Consider the following 20,704-nt stretch of genomic DNA (forward strand, 5'->3'; position numbering starts at 1 on the left):
CTAGGTTCGGATCGGTCATGGCCCTGAGGGTAGCGGAGCGGGCCCAGGGGCTGTGTAGCCTGATCCTGCTCCTATTTCGTGTGTCTAATTCTGTTAGATTCAGGAGATGGTTCTGTGATAGTGGATTGGCGTTTAGGACCAGATCAGCCATGATCTTATTGAATGGCGGAGCAGGCTCGAGGGGCCGATTGGCCTACTCCTGCTCCTATTTCTTATGTTCTTATGATATGTCAGACAGGGTCAGGGGTCGTTCCTGCAGCCGCGGCGACACCACTTAAAGGACAGGTGTCGGGCGGCAAATTTTTATTTTGGCCGACTGCAAGCACCTGCCCCCTTCTCCTTTCTCCTTCGGGGTGTCAGCCGTGATCGCTCAGCCCGGCGCTCCTCTTGATCCGACACCGCACTCCCCGGTGGTCCAGCAGGGCCCCGGTGTGCGCAGTGCTAGGCTCCTCCCCTTTAATCAGGGAGGGAGGTCTGCTATGACACGGTGCTATGTGCCGACGGGCGTGGCGCTGTTACACGAAGCACCATGAAATTCACTGGTAGCGCCTCAAGAGGGAGGGGAGCACTTCCAGTAGCACCCCGCCTCCTGCTTGGGGCGCTACCACTGAATTTAATGCGCAGGGGCGCTAACTTTTTTAGGGGGCTAAAATTAGCCCCGGAAACGTTAGCAACCCAAAGGGGGCGCCACCGAATTTCCCCCTAAGAGTCTAAATGGGCTGGAGGAGCAGAGGGATCCAGGGACACAGATAAACAAATCACTAAAAGTAGCAACACAGGTTAATAAGGCCATAAAAAAAAAAGCACTGGGGTACATTCCTAAAGGAGCCTTCTGTTCCGTGCCTAGGAGCTCTGAACCATGGCAGAGTGTGGCTGGGATACGTTTCTCACACGCCTCGAGATTAACCTGCACGGCAACTTTGCTGTCAGTGAAGAGAGACAAGAAAGACCAAGTGCCGTTTGCCCCTCTCAGTGTGGCCCTGAAGAACTGTGTCCAGGCTGGAGTTCTGCTCCCGCCGTACGATCCTCCCCCAGATTGTCCTTTCTGAGCTCCAGCCAGGTGATGCTAAACACTCAGGTGGGAAAGACAAAGATCTACAACAATGTGTTTAAAACAAAGTTGATTTATTTGACATCTATCCAGAATATTAATAACTCCGGGAAATGGGCTGGAATTTATCAGCAGAAACAATCCCCAACTGTCAGAATGAACATGGTTCAGTCCTGGATGTGATTAACAGCAGCAACAACAACAGAATCCAACCCCTGCAGTCACTTGTGAACTCGCTGGTGTCTCAGCAGGTTGGATGACTGAGTGAATCCCTTCCCACACTCAGAGCAGGTGAACGGCCTCTCCCTAGTGTGAACTCGCTGGTGTCTCAGCAGGTTGGATGACTGAGTGAATCCCTTCCCACACATGGAGCAGGTGAACGGCCTCTCCCCAGTGTGAGTGCGCTGGTGGACAGTGAGCGCAGATGACTGCCTGAACCGAGTCCCGCAGTGATGGCACCTGAACGGCATCTCCCCAGTGTGAATGCGCTGGTGTACAATGAGCTCAGATGACCACCTGAACCCAGTCCCGCAGTGAGAGCAGGTGAACGGTCTCTCCCCAGTGTGAACACGTTGATGGTGTATCAGTTCCCCGGAACCTTTATAGCACTTCCCACAGTCCGAGCAGTTAAAAGGTCTCTCCTCAGTGTGAACTCGCTGGTGATTCAGCAGGGTGGATGAATCAGTGAATCCCTTCCCACACTCGGAGCAGGTGAACGGCCTCTCCCCGGTGTGAACACGCTGGTGTGTCAGCAAGTTGGATGAATTAGTGAATCCCTTCCCACACTCGGAGCAGGTGAACGGCCTCTCCCCGGTGTGAACACGCTGGTGTGTCAGCAAGTTGGATGGATTAGTGAATCCCTTCCCACACTCGGAGCAGGTGAACGGCCTCTCCCCGGTGTGAACACGCTGGTGTGTCAGCAGGTTGGATGAATTAGTGAATCCCTTCCCACACTCGGAGCAGGTGAACGGCCTCTCCCCGGTGTGAACACGCTGGTGTGTCAGCAAGTTGGATGAATTAGTGAATCCCTTCCCACACTCGGAGCAGGTAAACGGCCTCTCCCCAGTGTGAACTCGCTGGTGTATCAGCAGGTTGGATGAATTAGTGAATCCCTTCCCACACTCAGAGCAGGTGAACGGCCTCTCCCCGGTGTGAATGCGCTTGTGTCTCGATAGGCCAGAGGGTTGGCTGAAGCTTCGTCCACACACAGAACACGTGTACAGTTTCTCCCCACTGTGAACGGTGCTTTTTGCTTCCATGTTCAGAGGCCGGTGATATTCAGATCCGATGAGTCGACTGACTCTGTCAGATCTTGAAGTGATGTTTGGTTTGAGCTTACCATCTGTAAGTCCTCCCCTTTCAGTGCCCTGTAAAATTAATTTAAAACAGGGAGCGTGAGAGACAACCCACAAAGGCAGGTTGTGAAATTGAGCTCAGTGAATCTGGTCATTTGGTGGGCCGGCACTAGAAAAAAGTGACCATGAAAGCTGCTGGATTGTCACAAAAACCCAACTGATTCACTAATGTCCTTCAGGGAAGGGAATCCACCACCTGGTCTGGGCCTACACAAGACTCTGGCCTCTATGGGAGGAGAGAGAGAGAGAGGTGGGAGTGGGAGGGGGGAGGGGGCGAAGGAAAGGAACTTTATACATCTGCAACTCGACCAGAACTTTGATAGAACCTCCAAAACCCGCAACCTCCACCGCCTAGAAGGACAAGGGCAGCTGTTGTATGGGAGAACCATCACATCCAAGTTCCCCTCCAAGTCACACATCATCCTGACTCAGATATAGTCATAGTTACTAGGTCATAATCCTGGAACTCCTTACCGAACAACATTGTGGGAATACCTTCACCACACGGACTGCAGTAGTTCAAGAAGGCGACTCACCACCCCCTTCTCAACGGGAAACTGGGGATTGGCAATATTTGCTGCTCTTGCGAGCTACGCCCACATCCCAAGAATGAATTAAAACAAATCTGTAGATGTAAACTGGATTAAAAGCCTGTACAGAAATACTTGTTCCTAAAACAATACTCTTTTACATTGTAGGGACAGTGTCTGTTTAACAACCTAATCTCCCCTAGAATCCACCTCCCTTGACAGTCTCACATTGGAAATTGTTGGGTCCTCCTGGGCTCAGAAGTACTGGGGGTTAAACCCAGCAGCTTCTCCTATATCTCCACTCCAGCTCAAACTGAAGCATAGAAACATACAAACATAGAAACATAGAAGATAGGAGCAGGAGTAGGCCATTCGGCCCCTCTAGCCTGCTCCGCCATTCAATGCGATCATGCTGATCATCAAAATTCAGTACCCGGTCCCTGTTTTCTCCCCATACCCCTTGATCTCTTTAGCCTTAAGAAATATATCCAACTCCTTCTTGAATATATTTAATGTATTGGCCTCTACTGCCTTCTGTGGTAGAGAATTCCACAGGTTCACCACTCTCTGGGTGAAGAAATTCCTCCTAATTTCTGTCCTAAATGGCTTACCCCGTATCCTTAGACTGTGACCCCTGGTTCTGGACTCCCCGACCATCGGGAACATCCTTCCTGCATCTAGTCTGTCCAGTCCTGTCAGAATTTCATAAGTTTCAATGAGATCCCCTCTCATTCTTCTAAACTCCAGTGAGTACAAGCCCAATCGTCCCAATCTCTCCTCATACGTCATTCCTGCCATCCCAGGTATCAGTCTGGTGAATCTTTGTTGAACTCCCTCCCCGGCAAGAACATCCTTCCTCAGATAAGGCGACCAAAACTGCACACAATACTCACGATGTGGTCTCACCAAGGCTCTGTACAACTGCAGCAAGAAATCCTTGTTCCTGTACTCAAACCCCCTCACTACGAAGGCCAACATACCATTTGCCTTCTTAACCGCCTGCTGCACCTGCATGCTTACCTTCAGCGACTGGTGCAAAAGGACACCTAGGTCTCGTTGCACTTCCCCTTCTCACAATCTACTGCGATTCAGATAATAATCTGCCTTCCTGTTTTTGCCACCAAAGTGGATAACCTCGCATTTATCCACATTATACTGCATCTGCCATGCTTCTGCCTAATCACCCAACCTGTCCAAATTATACCGGAGTTTTTCGGCATCCTCCTCACACACGCCCACCCTGCTTTGTGTTGTCTGCAAACTTGGAGATGTTACATCTAGTTCCCTCGTCCAGATCATTTATATATATTGTGAATAGCTGGGGTCCTCGGACCGATCCCTGTGGTACCCCACTAGTCACTGCCTGCCACTCGGAAAAAGACCCATTTATTCCAACTCTTTGCTTCCTGTCTGCCAACCAGTTCTCTATCCAAGTCAGTACCTTGCCCCCAATCCCATGTGCCTTAACTTTACACGCTAATCTCTTCTACGGTACCTTATCGAAAGCCTTCTGAAAGTCCAAATACACCACATCCACTGGTTCTCCCTTATCTATTCTACCAGTTACAATCTCAAAAAATTGCAGTAGATTAGTCAAGCATGATTTACCTTTTGTAAATCCATGTTGACTTTGACCGATCCTGTCACTGTTTTCCAAGTGCTCTGCTATTACATCTTTTATAATGGACTCTAGCATTTTCCCCACTACCGATATAATTCCACGTTTTCTCTCTACCACCTTTTTTGAATAGTGGGGTAATATTAGCAACCCTCCAACCCATAGGAACTGTTCCAGAGTCTATCGAATTTTGGAAGATGACCAGCAATGCATCTACTATTTCTAGGGCTACTTCCTTAAGTACCCTAGGATGTCGATTATCAGGCCCTGGGGATTTATCGGCCTTCAATCCCGTCAATTTCCCCTAACACCATTTCCCTACAAATACTGATTTCTTTCAGTTCCTCCCTCTCATCAGACCCTATGTTCCCCGACATCTCTGGAAGGTTATTTGTGTCCTCCTTTGTGAAGACAGAACCAAAGAATGTATTTAATTGGCCTGTCATTTCTTTGTTCCCCATTGTAAATTCCCCTGATTCTGACTGCAAGGGACCTATGCTTGACTTCACCAATCTTTTTCTCTTCACATATCTACAGTTAGTTTTTATCTTCCCTGAAAGCTTACTCTCATACTCTATTTTCCCCCTCTTAATTAATCCCTTTGTCCTGCTTTGCTGAATCCTAAACTGCTCCCAATCCTCAGGTTTACTACTTTTTCTGGCCAATTTATATGTCCTCTCCTCGGATCTTATGCTATCCCTAATTTCCCTTGTTAGCCACGGTTGAGTCACCTTTTTTGTTTTATTTTTATGCCTAACAGGGATGAACAAATTCTGTAGTTCATCAATGCAATCTTTGAATGTTTGCCATTGCCTATCCACCATCAAGCCTTTGAGTAACATTCCCCAAGCAATCCTACCCAACTCGCGCCTCATACCATCGTAGTTTCCTTTATTTAAATTCAGGACCCTAGTCTCTGAGTCAACTACTTCACTCTCCATCTTAATGAAAAATTCTATCATATTATGATCGCTCTGACCCAAGGGGCCTCGCACAACAAGATTGCTAATTAATTATTTCTCATTACATAATACCCAGTCTACGATGGCCTGATCTCTAGTTGGTTCCTCGACATATTGGTCCAGGAAACCATCCCGTAAACACTCCAGGAATTCCTCCTCCAGAGGATGGTTACTAATTTGTTTAGCCCAATCTATATGTAGATTAAAGTCACCCATGATAACTGCTGTGCCCTTATTGCACGCATCTCTAATTTCCCATTTAATGCCATCCCCAACCTCTGCATTACTGTTTGGAGGTCTGTATAACACTCCCACTAACGTTTTCTGCCCCTTGGTATTTCTCAGCTCTACCCATACAGATTCCACATCATCAGAGCTAATATCCTTCCTTTCAATTGTGTTAATCTCCTCTTTAAAAAGCAATGCTACCCCACCTCCTTTTCCTTTTTGCCTATCTTTCTTGAATATTGAATACCCCTGGATGTTGAGTTCCCAGCCTTGGTCACCCTGGATCCATGTTTCCGGAATCCCAATCATATCATATCCGTTTACATCTATTTGCGCAACTAATTCATCCACCTTATTACGAATGCTCTTTGCATTAAGACACAAGGCCTTCAGGCTTGTCTTTTTAACACTCTTACACCTTTTAGAATTATTATTTACTGTGGCTATGTTTGATTTAAACCCATGATTTCTCTGACTGCCACTTTTGTTTTTCTCCTTCCTGTCTTTTGCTTCTATCCTTGTTTCCCTTTCCTCTGTCTCCCTGCTCAGGTTCCCAACCCCCTGCCATTTTAGTTTAAACCTTCCCCCAGAGCACTAGCAAACACTCCCCCTCGGACATCAGTCCCGGTCCTGCCCAGGTGCAAACCGTCCGGTTTGTACTAGCCCCACCTCCCCCAGAACTGGTTCCAATGTCCCAGGAATTTGAATCCCTCCCCCTTGCACCATTCCTCTAGCCACGTAGTCATCTGAAATATCCTTCTATTTCTACTCTGACTAGCACGTGGCACTGGTAGCAATCCTGAGATTACAACCTTGGAGGTCCTATTTTTTTATTTACCTCCTAACTCCATTTATTCAGCTTTTAGGACCTCATCCCATTTTTCTACCTATACCGTTGGTACCTATATGCACCACGACAATTGGCTGTTCACCCTCCCCTTCCAAAATGTTCTGCAGCCGCTCTGAGACATCCTTAACCCTTGCACCAGGAAGGCAACATACCATCCTGGAGTCACGTTTGCGGCCGCAGAAACGCCTATCTATTCCGCTTACAATAGAATCAATTCAATTCAATTCAAATCGCTCTGTTGGCATGATAAGGTACATCTTATGTTGCCAAAGCATCAAAATACATTCATGGTTGAACACATAAACGCAGTTCTATTCATACAGTGTATAAACAGGTATATCCCTGAGTGTATAAATATACATTCGCATTATTTATATATACTCTTTTCTTAGGTTTACTGGTTGTCCCTCTGTTCATGGCAAGCTGTAACCTAGTGTGCCACCAGTGCTACACAGCTTCTCTCCTCCCCCAGTAGGTATGGGAGTTTTTGGTCGTCATTCAGATTTCTGAATTCAGGGCATATTTGTGAGAATTTTTGGTAGAAATTCTCCCTGATGCCCTGATATTTTCCACAGGCTGTGAGGAAGTGCATCTCTGTCTCCACTACTCCCTGACTGCAGTGAGAGCATATCCTGTCCTCTCTTGGCAGCCTGGTCTGCCTGTGTCTGCCTTTTTCGATCGCTTATTACTATAGCTCTCCCACTCTTTTTCCTCCCATCCTGTGCAGCAGAACCACCCACGGTGCCAGGAAATTGGCTGCTGCTGCCTTCCCCTGATAAGCCATCTTCCGCAACAATATCCAAAGTGGTATATCTGTTTGAGAGGGGGATGCCCACTGTAATGAAATCTGTTTGTTCTTGCCTGTATTCGTTTTGCACTCATGTATATTACCCTCCCCCACACGGTGTATGGTTTCACTTCCTCTTTCCTGACTAACCTGTATGGCTCATTCCTGCGAGCCAGTCAGTGTGTTGAGATGTTAGCTCTGATCTTAGTGATTAAAAGCCAACTTGTTAAAGTCTATAACTTCTAGTTTTGTGGTTATTGAAGGCACATCACCCACAGGGGACCCCTGCACTACCTGCCTGCACCTGCTACTCTGCCTGGTGGTCATCCATTCTCTTCCTGCCTGTGCAGCCTTTACCTGTGCTGTGACCAACTCCCTAAACGTGCTATCCACGATGTCCTCAGCATCGCGAATTCTCCAGTATGTATCCACTCACAGCTCCAGCGCCGCAATGCGGTCTGTCAGTAGCTGCAGCTGGATACACTTCCCGCACACATGGTTATCAGGGACACAGGAATCGTCACAAGAATTACAGACACCCTATAAACTCCGCCGCCTCGCTCTTTATATCACCGCCGCCGCTCCTCACAGGTCCACTGCTGTGGGGCCAACCTGCTCCACCACCTCACTTTATATCACTGCCGCCGCTCCTCACAGGTCCGCCGCCACCGCCACTGTGGGGCCTACCTGTGCCTCGGATTATAGATACATAGAAGATAGGAGCAGGAGTTGGCCATTCGGACCCTCGAATACCTGAAGGAAAGAAATTTGCAGGGTTACAGGGAAAGGGCGGGGAGTGGGACTCCCTGAAGTGGTCTTGTAGAGAGCCGGCATGGCTCAACAGGCCGAATGGCCTCCTTCTGTGCTGTAACCATTCTATGATTCTATACAATATTAGAAAGTTTGTTCCACAGAAGCACCAGGTTTATCTGCTTTTATTGATGAATTTAAAAAGTCTCTATTAAAACCTGAGCCAGTGTGTTGTGAGCCAAAGAGCCTTGTGTCCAATGAGGGGAATAAAGGCCCACAGCCTCCCCTGGCCCCGGGCCCTGAACAAGGGACTGGAGAAACTCGCTGCCCTGCGGATCAGGCAATCAGCCAGCGCTAGTCCCGCCCCTCGGGCTCTCCGATTGGTTGGAGGACCCGCCACTGGCTTGCTCCTCCAGCCCCGCCCCGCTCGCTCCCTATTGGTCGGAAGCTCCCGTCAATCAGGCCGCGGGCCCGGGTCACGTGTCCCCGAGGAGATCACGTGCTCCGTCCAACTGACGCCGCTCGGTCTGGGGCCTCGCGGTCTCTCAGGTTTTTCTATTTCTCTTTATTCTCTCCCGATCCCCCCCTCCCCCCCCCAACCCACGCGATTCTCCGCCCAATCGGAGCAGAGAAAACTCACTTTGCGTCACCGATTGCGACTCTGGAACCGACATCAAGGCCTTTCCCCGGAATGCCCCGCGCCAACTCCGTCCGGCAGGATCCGAGTGCGCAGGTGCAGCTCCGAGTGTGGGGGGGTGTTTGGTGTCCTCTGGGCATGCACAGTTATTACCCTTGGTGACCGGGAGGGGTCGCTGTACCGGACTCGGCCCAAACCGTCGCTCCGTGTGCGCATGCGCGGACTCTCGGCTGTCAATCAATCAACTAACTGCCAGAAGAGGTCGCTGGTGAGAACAGTGAAGAAAGAAAGACTTGCATTTCTATAGCGCCTTTCACCACCACCGGACGCCCCAAAGTGCTTTACAGCCAGTGAAGTATTTTTGAAGTGTAGTCACTGTTGTAATGTAGGAAACGCGGCAGCCAATTAGCGCACAGCAGGCTCCCACAAACAGCAATGTGATAATGACCAGATATTCTATCATTTTGTTACATTGATTGAGGGATAAACATTGACTAGGACACCGGGGATAATTTCCCTGCTCTTTCCCACATTACAACAGTGACTACACTCCAAAAGTACTTCATTGGTTGTAAAGCACTTCAAGACGTCTGGTGGTCATGAAAGGCACTATATAAATGCAAGCCTTTCTTTCTTGAAATAGTGCCATAGGATCATTGACGTCCACCTGCGAGAGCAGACGGGGCCTCAGTTTAACGTCTCATCAGAAAGACGCCACCTCCGACAGTGCCGCACTCCCTCAGTACTGCACTGCAGTGCCAGCGTAGATTTTTGTGCTCAAATCTCTGGAGTGGGACTTGAACCCACAGCTTTCTGACTCAGAGACGAGAGTGCTACCACCTGAGCCACAGCTGACACTAAAGAAGAAGCAGTTCTGACGAAAGGTCATCGACCTGAAACGTTAACTGTTTCTCTCTCCACAGATGCTGCCTGACCTGCTGAGTTTTTCCAGCATTTTCTGTTTTTATTAAAGAAACGAGGGAGTGATTGCTGATGGGAAGAATGTTGGGTCGTCCTGCGCATGCGCACCTCCCTGGCGGCTGAGGTGAAACACCGACTCGCCCCCACCTGAGCCGCGCACGCATCCCAGATGTTGCGGCTCCGCATGCGTGCCCGATGTTCCAACGGTGGGGTTTTGTGCGCTGAGCATGCGCATTGCGGACCGATCGGGACGGGCGATTGTGGAGCAGGAGGGAGAGCGCGGGGGCCATGAGCACATGCGCGGGACTCAGAGTCAACAGAGCGCTTTCTGAAGTGCCGGGGGCTTGTGGGTATTACAGCCGCCATTACTGCTGATTCTTTCAAACAACCTGTGCAGCAGCTGGGGCCTGAAAATCAGTTTCACTGCCCCTAGGTTCGGAAAATTAAACAAAAGTTTGCCTCTGATCCTTTTCTGAACTCGATTTACAGGGTTATAGAAGTGGAGCAGTTACAGGCGGGAAGCTCAGACCAAACATCACGTCAAAATCTGACAGAGTCACTCGATTCATCAGGACCTGAATATCATCGGCCTTTGCACATGGAAGGAGAAAGCAGCGATGACAAACCGCACATGTGTTCAGTGTGTAGACACGGATTCAGCTGATCGCCTGACCTGGTGGGACACGTGCACCGTCACACCAGGGAGAAACTGGGTAAAGGTGGGGACAGTGGGAAGGTAGTCAGTTCCCCATCTGCATTGGAATTTCAACGGCGCAGTCACACCAGGGACAGTCAATTCACCTGCTCCGTGTGTGGAAAGAGATTTGTTTGTTTGTTCTTCCCACCTGCAAACACACCAGCGAGTTCACACTGGGGAGAGACCATTTCAATGTCCTGACTGTGGGAAGAGCTTTAAAAGCCCTGGGCATCTGAAGTGACACCAGCTTGTTCACACTGATGAGAGGCCATTTACAGGTTCTGACTGTGGGAAGAGCTTTAAAAGCCCCAGGATCTGAAGGGACACCAGTGCCTCCACACTGTGGAGAGGCCATTCACCTGCTCCGTGTGTGGGAAGGAATTCTTGCAGTCCTCCACCCTGTTGACACACCAGCTTGTTCACACTGATGAAAGGCGATTTAAATGTTCTCATTGTGGGAAGAGCTTTAAAATCCCCGAGGAGCTCAAGCAACACCAGTGAGTTCACACTGGGGAGAGGTTGTTCACCTGCTTCGTGTGTGGGAAGGGATTCACTCAGTCATCCACCCTGCAGACACACCAGCTTGCTCACACTGACGAGAGACCCTTTAAATGTTCTGAATGTGGGAAGAGCTTTAAAAGCTCCTTGGAGCTGAAGAGACACCAACACCTACACACTAGGGAGAGGCCATTCACCTGCTCTGTGTGAGGGAAGAGATTCGCTCAGCCCTCCAACCTGCTGATACACCAGCGAGTTCACACTGACGAGAGACCCTTTAAATGTTCTGACTGTGGGAAAAGCTTTAAAAGCCCTGGGGAGCTGAAGAGACACCGGCTCCTACATGCTGGGGAGAGGCCGTTCACCTGATACGTGTGTGGGAAGGGATTCGCTCGGTCCTCCAACCTGCTGGCCCATCAGCGAGTTCACACTGGAGAGAACCCTTTAAATGTTCTGGCTGTGGGAAAAGCTTTAAAAGCTCCAGGGAGCTGAAGAGACATCGGCTCCTATACACTGGTGAGAGACCGTTCACCTGCTCCGTGTGTGGGAAGGGATTCAGTCAGTCATCCCACCTGCTGATACACCAGTGAGTTCACATTGACGAGAGACCCTTTAAATGTTCTGACTGTGGGAAGAGCTTTAAAATCTCGAAGAGCCTTAAGAGACACCAGCGTGTTCACACTGATCATCGAATCTAACAGCACAGAAGGAGGTGATTCGGCCCATCATGTCTGTGCCGGCTCTTTGAAAGAGCTGTCCAATTTAGTCCCAAACCCCAGCTTTATCCCCAGAACTCTGCAAACTAGTCCTCTTCAAGGACATGTCCAATTACTGTTTGAAAGTTCCTGTGGAACCTGATTCCAGCATCCTTTCAGATGGTGCGTTCCAGATCTTAACAACCCTCTGTGTGAAAACAATTCTCCTCATTTCCCTCTAGTTCTTTTAGCAACTATTTTAAATCTGTGACCTTTGGTTACTGACCCACTTGCCAGAGTGAACAGTTTCTCCCTACTTGCTCGATCAAAACCCCTCATCATTTTGAACCCCTCTATTAGGTCTCCTCTTAACCTTCTCTGCTCTAAGGGGAACAATCCCAGCTTCTCCAATCTCTCCACATAACTGAAGTCCCTCATCCCTGGTACCATCCTGGTCAACCTCCTCTGTATCCTCTCCAAGGCCTTGACATCCTTCCTAAAGTGTGGTGCCCAGAACTGTACACAATACTCCAGCTGAGGCCAGAACCCTGCAGCTGTACAACACCCTGGTTAGACCACACCTGGAGCACTGTGAGCAGTTCTGGGCACCACACCTTAGGAAGGATATATTGGCCTTGGAGGGAGTGCAGCGTAGGTTTACCAGAATGATGCCCGGACTTCAAGGGTTAAGTTACGAGGAGGGATTACACAAATTAGGGGTGTATTCCCTGGAATTTAGAAGGTTAAGGTGTGATCTGATTGAAATTTTCAGGATATTAAGGGGAACAGAGGGTAGATAGAGAGAAACTATTTCCGCTGGTTGGGGATTCTCGGACTGGGGGCATCATCTAAAAATTAGAACCAGACCTTTCAGGAGTGAAATTAGGAAACACTTCTACACACAAAGGGTGGTAGAAGTTTGAAACTCTCTTCTGCAAACGGCAATTGATGCGAGATCAATTGTTAATTTTCAATCTGAGATTGATAGGTTTTTGTTACCCAAAGGCATTAAGAGATATGGGCCAAAGGCGGGTGTATGGAGTTAGATTGCAGATCAGCCATGATCACATTGAATGGCAGAACAGGCTCGAGGGACTGAATGGCCTCCTCCTGTCCTATGATTCCTAACTAGTGATTTGTAAAGGTTTAGTGTAACTTCCTTGTTTTTGTATTCAATGGCCCTATTTACAAAGCCAAGTACCCCATATGCTTTCTGAACCGCCTCACCAACTTGCCGTGGCACTTTCAAAGATTTGTGAATATGGACCCCCAGGTCCCTCTGCTCTTGCACCCCCTCAAAATAGTCCCATTTAGATTATACGGCCTCTCCCTGTTGTTTCTCCCAAAGTGCATCACTTCACACTTATCCTCATTTAATTTCATCTGCCTTGTGTCTGCTCATTTCACAGTCTGTCTCTGTCCTTCTGAAGTCTGCTACTACTATGCTCACTATTTACTACGTTGCCAAGTTTTGTATCATCCGTAAACTTCAAAATTGTACACCTATACCCAATCCAGGTCATTTATATATAACAAGGAAAGCAATGGTCCTAATCCCGACTTCTGGGTGAACCCACTGCATATTTCCCTCCAGTCAGAAAAACATCCCTCAGCACTGCTCACTGTCTCCTATCCCTCAGCCAATTATATACCCAAATTATCTTCATCCCTTTAATTTCCTGTGCTTCTATTTTCCGAATAAGTCTCTTATGTGGTACTTTGTCAAATGCCTTTAGAAAGTCCATGTATACAACATTTGCTGCACTACCTTCATCAACCCTCTGTTACTTCATCAAAGAACTCAATCAGGTTAGTCAGACACGATTTATCTTTAACAAATCCACACTGGCTGCCCCTTATTAACCCATGCTTCTCCAAGTGAGAATTAATTTTAACCTTGACAATGGTCTCTAGTCGTTCACCCACCACTGACATTAGACTGATTGGCCTGTAGTTAGCAGGTTTATCCCTCTCCCCTTTTTTAAACAGGGTGTAACATTTGCAATCCTACAGTCCTCTGGCACCCCTCCCATATATCTGAGGGAGATTGAAAGATTGTGGTCGGAGTTTCTGCTATCTCCACCCTAGCTTCCCTCAACAACCTAGGATGCATCCCATCCGGACCGGGTGACTTGTTAACTTTGAGTGATGACAACCTATTTAGCACCTGCTTTCTATCCATTTTTATCCAATTTCTCGACTCCCCCCTCCTCTACTGCGACATGAACTTCATCCTCTTCTTTTGTGGAGACAGATGCTAAGTGCTCATTCAGTACCTCAGCCATGCCCTCTGCTTCCGTATGATGTGCTCCTATTTGGTCCCTAATCGGCCCCACCATTCATTTAACTATCCTTTGACTTTGCATATGTTTATAGAAGATTTTTGGGTTCTCTTTTATGTTACCCGCTAATCTTTTCTCATATTCACTTTGCCCTTATATCCTGTTTCAATTTCCCCCGCACTCTCTGTATGCTCCCAGTTTTTGACTGTATTCTCTACCTGACATTTGTCGTAAACCTCCTTTCTCTGTTTTATTCTAACCTCAATATCCTTTGTCATCGGGAGCTCTAGCTTTGGATGCCCATCTTTCCTCCTTATGGGAATATGCTTGGTTTGTACCCGAACTATCTCAGCCTTGAAGGCCTGCCATTGGTCATTCACTGTTTTCCTGGACAATCTTTGTTTCCAGTCCACCTGTGCTCGATCCCTTCTCAAATCACTGAAATTGGCTCTCTTCCAGCTGGGTATTTTCACCATTGATTCTTCTTTGTCCCTTTCCATAACTACTTTAAACCCAATGATATTGTGATCACTGTTAACCAGATCCCTCCTGTCCCAGAACCGATGAGAGACCCTTTAAATGTTCTGACTGTGCAAAGAGGTTTCAGAGTTCATCCAACCTGCTGAATCACCAGCGAGTTCACACAGATCTTTAAAAAAAGGAAGATGTTTTAGAAAGGCTGGCGGCACTATAAGTTCACAGCCATCTCAGAGTAGTGTCCCTTTAATTACAATCTCGCGGAACAAGAAGAATCGCTGTCCCTTTAACTACCACAAATCCCTGTGTGGAGGAGAGGGGGAGATACAGTCTGTCCCAGTAACTCTCGCAGAACAGAATTAATGACCCTGTCCCATAAGGGCTTGACCCTCCCCCACTCCCTGCGTTTCCTCAAGTGTCTCATCCTTAAAATTCTCAGCCTTGTTTTCAATTCCCTCCGTGGCCTCGCCCCTCCTTATCTCTGTAATCTCTTCCAGCCTCTACAACCCGCCGCCCCCCCCGGCCGAGATATTTGCGCCCCTCTATTTCTGCCCTCTTGAGCATCCCCGATTTTAATCGCTGCACCATTGGTGGCCGTGCCTTCAGCTGCCTGGGCCCTAAGCTCTGGAATTCTTTCTCTAAACTTCTCCATCTCTTTGCCTCTCTCTCCTCTTTAAGATGCTCCTTAAAACCTACTTCTTTGACCAAGCTTTTGGTCATCTGCCCGAATATCTCCTTATGTGGCTCGGTGTCAAATTTTGTTTTATAACGCTCCTGTGAAGAGCCTTGGGATGTTTTACTGCATTAAAGGTGCTTTATAAATACAAGTGGTTGTTGTTGTTTCCTGAACCTAATAATAAATTCCCCAGAGGGGAAATAACTTGTACTTTTACTCCCAAATATTAAAAAGTTTGTTCTACAGAAGCACGGGGTTTATCTGCTTTTATTGATTAATTTTAAAAGTCTCCATTAAAACCTGAGCCAGTGTGTTGTGAGCCAAAGTGCCTTGTGTCCAATGAGGGGAATAAAGGCCCACAGCCTCCCCTGGCCCTGAACAAGCGACTGGAGAAACTCGCTGCCCTGCGGATCAGACAATCAGCCGGCGCTAGTCCCGCCCCTCGGACTCCCCGATTGGTTGGAGGACCCGCTGCCGGCTCGCTCCTCCAGCCCCGCCCCACTCGCTCCCTATTGGTCGGAAGCTCCCGTCAATCAGGCCGCGGGCCCGGGTCACGCGTCCCTCACAGACTTTGCAAAGAAAGCCTCGCGCGGTCGCCGGGCGGAGCTGCTGGTCGGTGGGAGCGGGGTCGGGAGATTAATAAACTGCGGGTAGGCCGCGCTGCAGAGTTTATAAAGTTGGAGAACGGCCTCAGGCCCGAATGAGATCCCGCGGCCCGGTCTGTGTTTTGCCGGACGGCAGCGGTGAGGCTTTTTCTTGGTGACAGGCCCGGGTTACGTGCCGCCATCTTGGTGGAGGAAAGACAGACCGGTTCCCCCTGCAGCACGGCGCATGCGCGGCCGTCTTCTCTCCTCCTGAGGCGGTCCCTGGGCCCGAGGATGACACGCTTCCGCTAACAATGGGTTGTCAGGTGACTGATGAGTGCAGCACCAGGAAACCCGGACAGGAGAAACCACAACTGGATCGACACAGCAGAGCTGCCAATCCAGAGCCGGCTTGTTTCTGGGCGGGCGCTGGATGTGGAAGTCGGTCCCTGGCCGCCTGTGTAGGTCTTTTTGTTGCTTCAGTTTGAGCTGGAGTGGAGATGGAGGAGAAGCTGCTGGATTTAACCCCCAGTACTTCTGAGCCCAGGAGGACCCAACAATTTCCAATGTGATGATAGCAAAATACTGCAGATGCTGGAAATCCGAAATAACAACAGAAAATGCTGGAAAAACTCAGCAGGCCAGGCAACACCCGTGGAGAGAAATTAAAAGTCAACGTTTCGGGTGAACCCTTTTTGAAAATTTTTTTCCAATGTGAGACTGTCAAGGGAGGTGGATTCTGGGGGAGATTAGTTTGTTACACAGACACTGTCCCTACAATGTAAAGGAGTATTGTTTTAGGAACAAGTATTTCTGTAGAGGCTTTTAATCTATTTTACACATGCAGATTTTTAAATTCATTCTTGGGTTGTGGGCGTCGCTGTTAAGGCCAGCATTTATTGCCCATCCCTAGTTGCCCTTGAGAAGGTTGGGGTGAGCCACCTTCTTGAACCGCTGCAGTCCGTGTGGTGAAGGTGCTCCCACAGTGCTGTTCGGGAGGGAGTTCCAGGATTGTGACCCAGTGACAATGAAGGAATGACGATATATGTCTAAGTCAGGATGGTGTGTGACTTGCAGATGATGGTCTTCCCATGCACCTGCTGCTCTTTTCCTTCTAGGCGGTAGAAGTCGTGGGACAGGTAGGGTGGCAGGTTCCCTTCCATAAGAACACAAGAATTAGGAGCAGGAGTGGGCCATGCGGCCCCTCGAGCCTGCTCCGCCATTCAATAAGATCATGGCTGATCTTCGACCTGAACTTGACTTTCCCGCCCGATCCCCATATCCCTGAGGGACATTAGTGAACCAGTTGGGATTTTACGACAATCCGGCAGCTTTTATCATTACTTGTTTTTCTAGTACCAGCCCCACAAATTCCCAGATTCATTGAGCTCAATTTCACAACCTGTCTTTGTGTTTTTGTGGGTTCTCTCTCATCCTGTTTTATATTCATTTTACAGGGTATTCGAAGGGGAGGATTTGTAGACAGGAAATTTCCACCCTTCCCTCACCTTCTCCCCATATCCCTTGATCCCTTTAGCTTTAAGAAATATATCCAACTCCTTCTTGAATATATTTAATGAATTGGCCTCTACTGCCTTCTGTGGTAGAGAATTCCACAGGTTCACCACTCTCTGGGTGAAGAAATTCCTCATCTCTGTGCTAAATGGCTTACCCTTTATCCTTAGACTATGACCCCTGGTTCTGGACTCCCCGGCCTTCGGGAACATCCTTCCTGCATCTAGTCTATCCAGTCCTGTTAGAATTTTATAGGCTTCGATGAGATCCCCTCTCAATCTTCTAAACTCCAGTAAGTATAAGCCCAATCGACACAATCTCTCCTCATACATCATTCCTGCCATCCCAGGTATCAGCCTAGTGAATCTTCGCTGCACTCCCTCCATGGCAAGAACATCCTTCCTCAGATAAGGTGACCAAAACTGCACACAATACTCAAGATGTGGTCTTACCAAGGCCCTGTATAACTGCAGCAAGACATCCTTGCTCCTGTACTCGAATCCTCTCGCTATGAAGGCCAACATACCATTTGCCTTCTTAACCGCCTACTGCACCTGCATGCTTACCTTCAGCGACTGGTGCACAAGGACACCCAGGTCTCGTTGCACTTCCCCTTCTCCCAATCTATTGCCATTCAGATAATAAGCTGCCTTCCTGTTTTTGCCACCAAAGTGAATAACCTTGCATTTATCCACATTATACTGCATCTGCCATGCGTCTGCCCAATCACCCAACCTGTCCAAATCATATTGGAGTTTCTGTGTGGATGAGACTTCAACCGATCGTCCAACCTGGAGAGACACAAGGACACCCGCACCATGGAGAAACCGTGGAAATGTGGGGACTGTGGGAAGGGATTCAATTACCCTTCTGGGCTGGAAACTCATCGACACAGTCACACTGGGGAGAGACTGTTCGCCTGCTCCATGTGGGAAGGGATTCACTAATTCAGCCCACCTTCTGACACACCAGCGAGTTCACACTGACAAGAGACCTTTTAAATGCTCCGACTTTGCGAACTGCTTTAAAAGCTCTGAGGAACTGATTCACCACCAGCGAGTTCACACTGATGAGAGACCATTCCATTGCTCTCATTGTGGGAAGAAGTTCAGGTGTTCATCCAATCTCATTGAACATCAGTGAGTTCACACTGGGGAGAGACCATTCACCTGCTCCGTGTGTGGGAAGGGATTCATTAATTCAGCCCACCTTCTGAGACACCAGCGAGTTCACACTGACAAGAGACCTTTTAAATGCTCCAACTGTGCGAACTCCTTTAAAAGCTCTGAGGAACTGATTCAACACCAACGAGTTCACACTGATGATAAACCATTCAGTTGCTCTCACTGTGGGAAAAGGTTCAGGGAGTCATCCCATCTCATTGTACACCAGCGCACTCACACTAGGGAGAGACCGTTCACGTGCTCTGTGTGTGGGAAGGAATTAATTGATTCATCCACTCTGCTGAGACACCAGCGAGCTCACACTGGGGAGAGACCGTTCACCTGCTCCGTGTGTGGGAAGGGATTCGCTCAGTCATCCACCCTGCTGAGACACCAGCGAGTTCACACTGGGGAGAGGCCGTTCACCTGCTCCGTGTGTGGGAAGGGATTCTCTCAGTCATCCAACCTGCTGACACACCAGCGAGTTCACAAGTGACTGCAGGGGTTGGATTCTGCTGTTATTGCTGCTGTTAATCACATCCAGGACTGAACCATGTTCATTCTGACAGTTGAGGTTTATTTCTGCTAATGTTAATATCCACTATTACTAGGCTGGAGGTTAATATTCTTGATATATAGCTGATTGACTTGTTGGGGCTGCAGTGTCCCATTAAGAACCGTTGTCTGTGATCGTTCCCCTTAATTCAGGACTTTCATAAGAAATTATTTGACAATAAAATTATGAATTTTACTTTAACCCTAAATTGACCTTTGGTACAAAATCTACAATTCAGTATCTGAAAAGTTCCTCTGATTAACATCTCCAATTAGAAAGTGCTGATTAATCCTCACTGACAATTCTTACTGACTTGCACATTACACACAGTGGCACCTCCATTATCCACCAGAAAGAAGGGGAATGGGAATTGGCAGAGAATTGAGAGTCCCCAAGTGTTGCCTCCACTGTCTGGTACAGCAATCCCCTCAGCACAGGAATGGAGACAAGTGCAATCCCAGTAACAGGCTGAGTTTAATCTTTCTGGGCCTGTGGTGTTGGTTTATATCAGACAGGAGGAGATTGGTGTCAGTGACTGTGGGGTTGGTTTACATCAGACAGGAGGAGATTGGTGTCAGTGACTCTGGGGTTGGTTTATATCAGACAGGCGGAGATTGGTGTCAGTGACTGTGGGGTTGGTTTTTATCAGACAGGAGGAGATTGGTGTCAGTGACTGTGGGGTTGGTATATATCAGACAGGAGGAGATTGGTGTCAGTGACTGTGGGGTTGGTTTATATCAGACAGGAGGAGATTAGTGTCAGTGACTATCTAACCCATACTGTACCTGCCCTGGGAGTGTTTGATGGGACAGTGTAGGGGGAGCTTTACTCTGTATCTAACCCGTGCTGTATCTGCCCTGGGATTGTTTGATAGGACAGTGTAGAGGGAGCTTTACTCTGTATCTAACCCGTGCTGCACCTGCCCTGGGAGTGTTCGATGGAACAGTGTAGAGGGATCTTTACTCTGTATCTAACCCGTGCTGTACCTGACTGGAGATAGTTTGATGGGATACGTGGTGTTTGTCTCGATGACCACAATATTTAACCCAAAGCCAATGTGATATAAACGCATGAGCTTCTTAATAGAGAATTAAAGTTGGTGACACTGGACACCTGAACCTGCTAATTAATAGGACAAGGGGTTCGCTAGAATCTTACACCCCAAGACTCTTTTCTACTCCTTTCTAAGTTTTACCATTTGATGCATATTTTTTAGATTTTAGGAGGAAGAAAAATGTATCAGCTCCCATTTCTCTGCGTTAATCTGCATCTGCCATCTCCCTGCCCCATTTATAACCTGTGTATGCACTGAAGTCACTGACAGGCCTTTCACAGTTGGCCAAGGTCCCTTTTTTGGCATCATCTAGAGATTTTGATCTTGCCCCATAAACTCAGGCCCAGAACATTTCCCTATATTAAGAGCCATGGTGCCAACACTGACCCTGGGGCACACCACTGTTTACATCCCTCCAGTCTGAAGAACATCCATTAACCACTACTCTCTGTTTTCTGCCCTTTACCCAACTTCCTATCCACACTGCTCCACTCCCTTTAATACCATGAGCCTTAATTTGATCAACAAGCCTCCGGCCCTCACCCATGTTGTTGATGAGTAGCCGCTCCAGAGGTCCGTCCTGGTCCTGGCCACCTGATCGAGCTCTGCACCCACTGCACCAGCTCTGCCTTGCTGAGCTTGGCTTCCACACGACTCACCCTCAACCCGCTGCCCAGCAGAGCCGCTGCTTCCAGCACCTGGTGCTCCTCCTCCTGCAGGTCGTCCTCGGACCTGGCCATCAGCACCAGGTGGGAGCCAGCCTGCAGCCTGGGAGCCAGCATCAGGGACAGCCTCTTCCCCAGACCCCTGGAGGCGGC

The 20,704-nt window shown here is 48.5% G+C and overlaps 1 protein-coding gene across 1 annotated transcript in view; it reads right to left on the reverse strand.

The window, feature by feature from the left end:
* Positions 1-1,106: 1,106 nt before the first annotated feature.
* The window catches only part of LOC147091954 (uncharacterized), a 51,144-nt gene continuing 31,546 nt past the window's right edge, over positions 1,107-20,704 (reverse strand). The window contains exon 4 of the mRNA XM_085976954.1: positions 1,107-2,211. Coding sequence (XP_085833080.1) covers positions 1,273-2,211 — 939 coding nt within the window. The 3' untranslated portion in view covers positions 1,107-1,272. The remainder of the gene's footprint in view (positions 2,212-20,704) is intronic.

This window comes from Somniosus microcephalus, unplaced genomic scaffold, assembly GCF_052327205.1.
Source record: "Somniosus microcephalus isolate GS21.2 unplaced genomic scaffold, FLI_Smic_1.0 unresolved_chr3, whole genome shotgun sequence".
Taxonomy (NCBI): domain Eukaryota; kingdom Metazoa; phylum Chordata; class Chondrichthyes; order Squaliformes; family Somniosidae; genus Somniosus; species Somniosus microcephalus.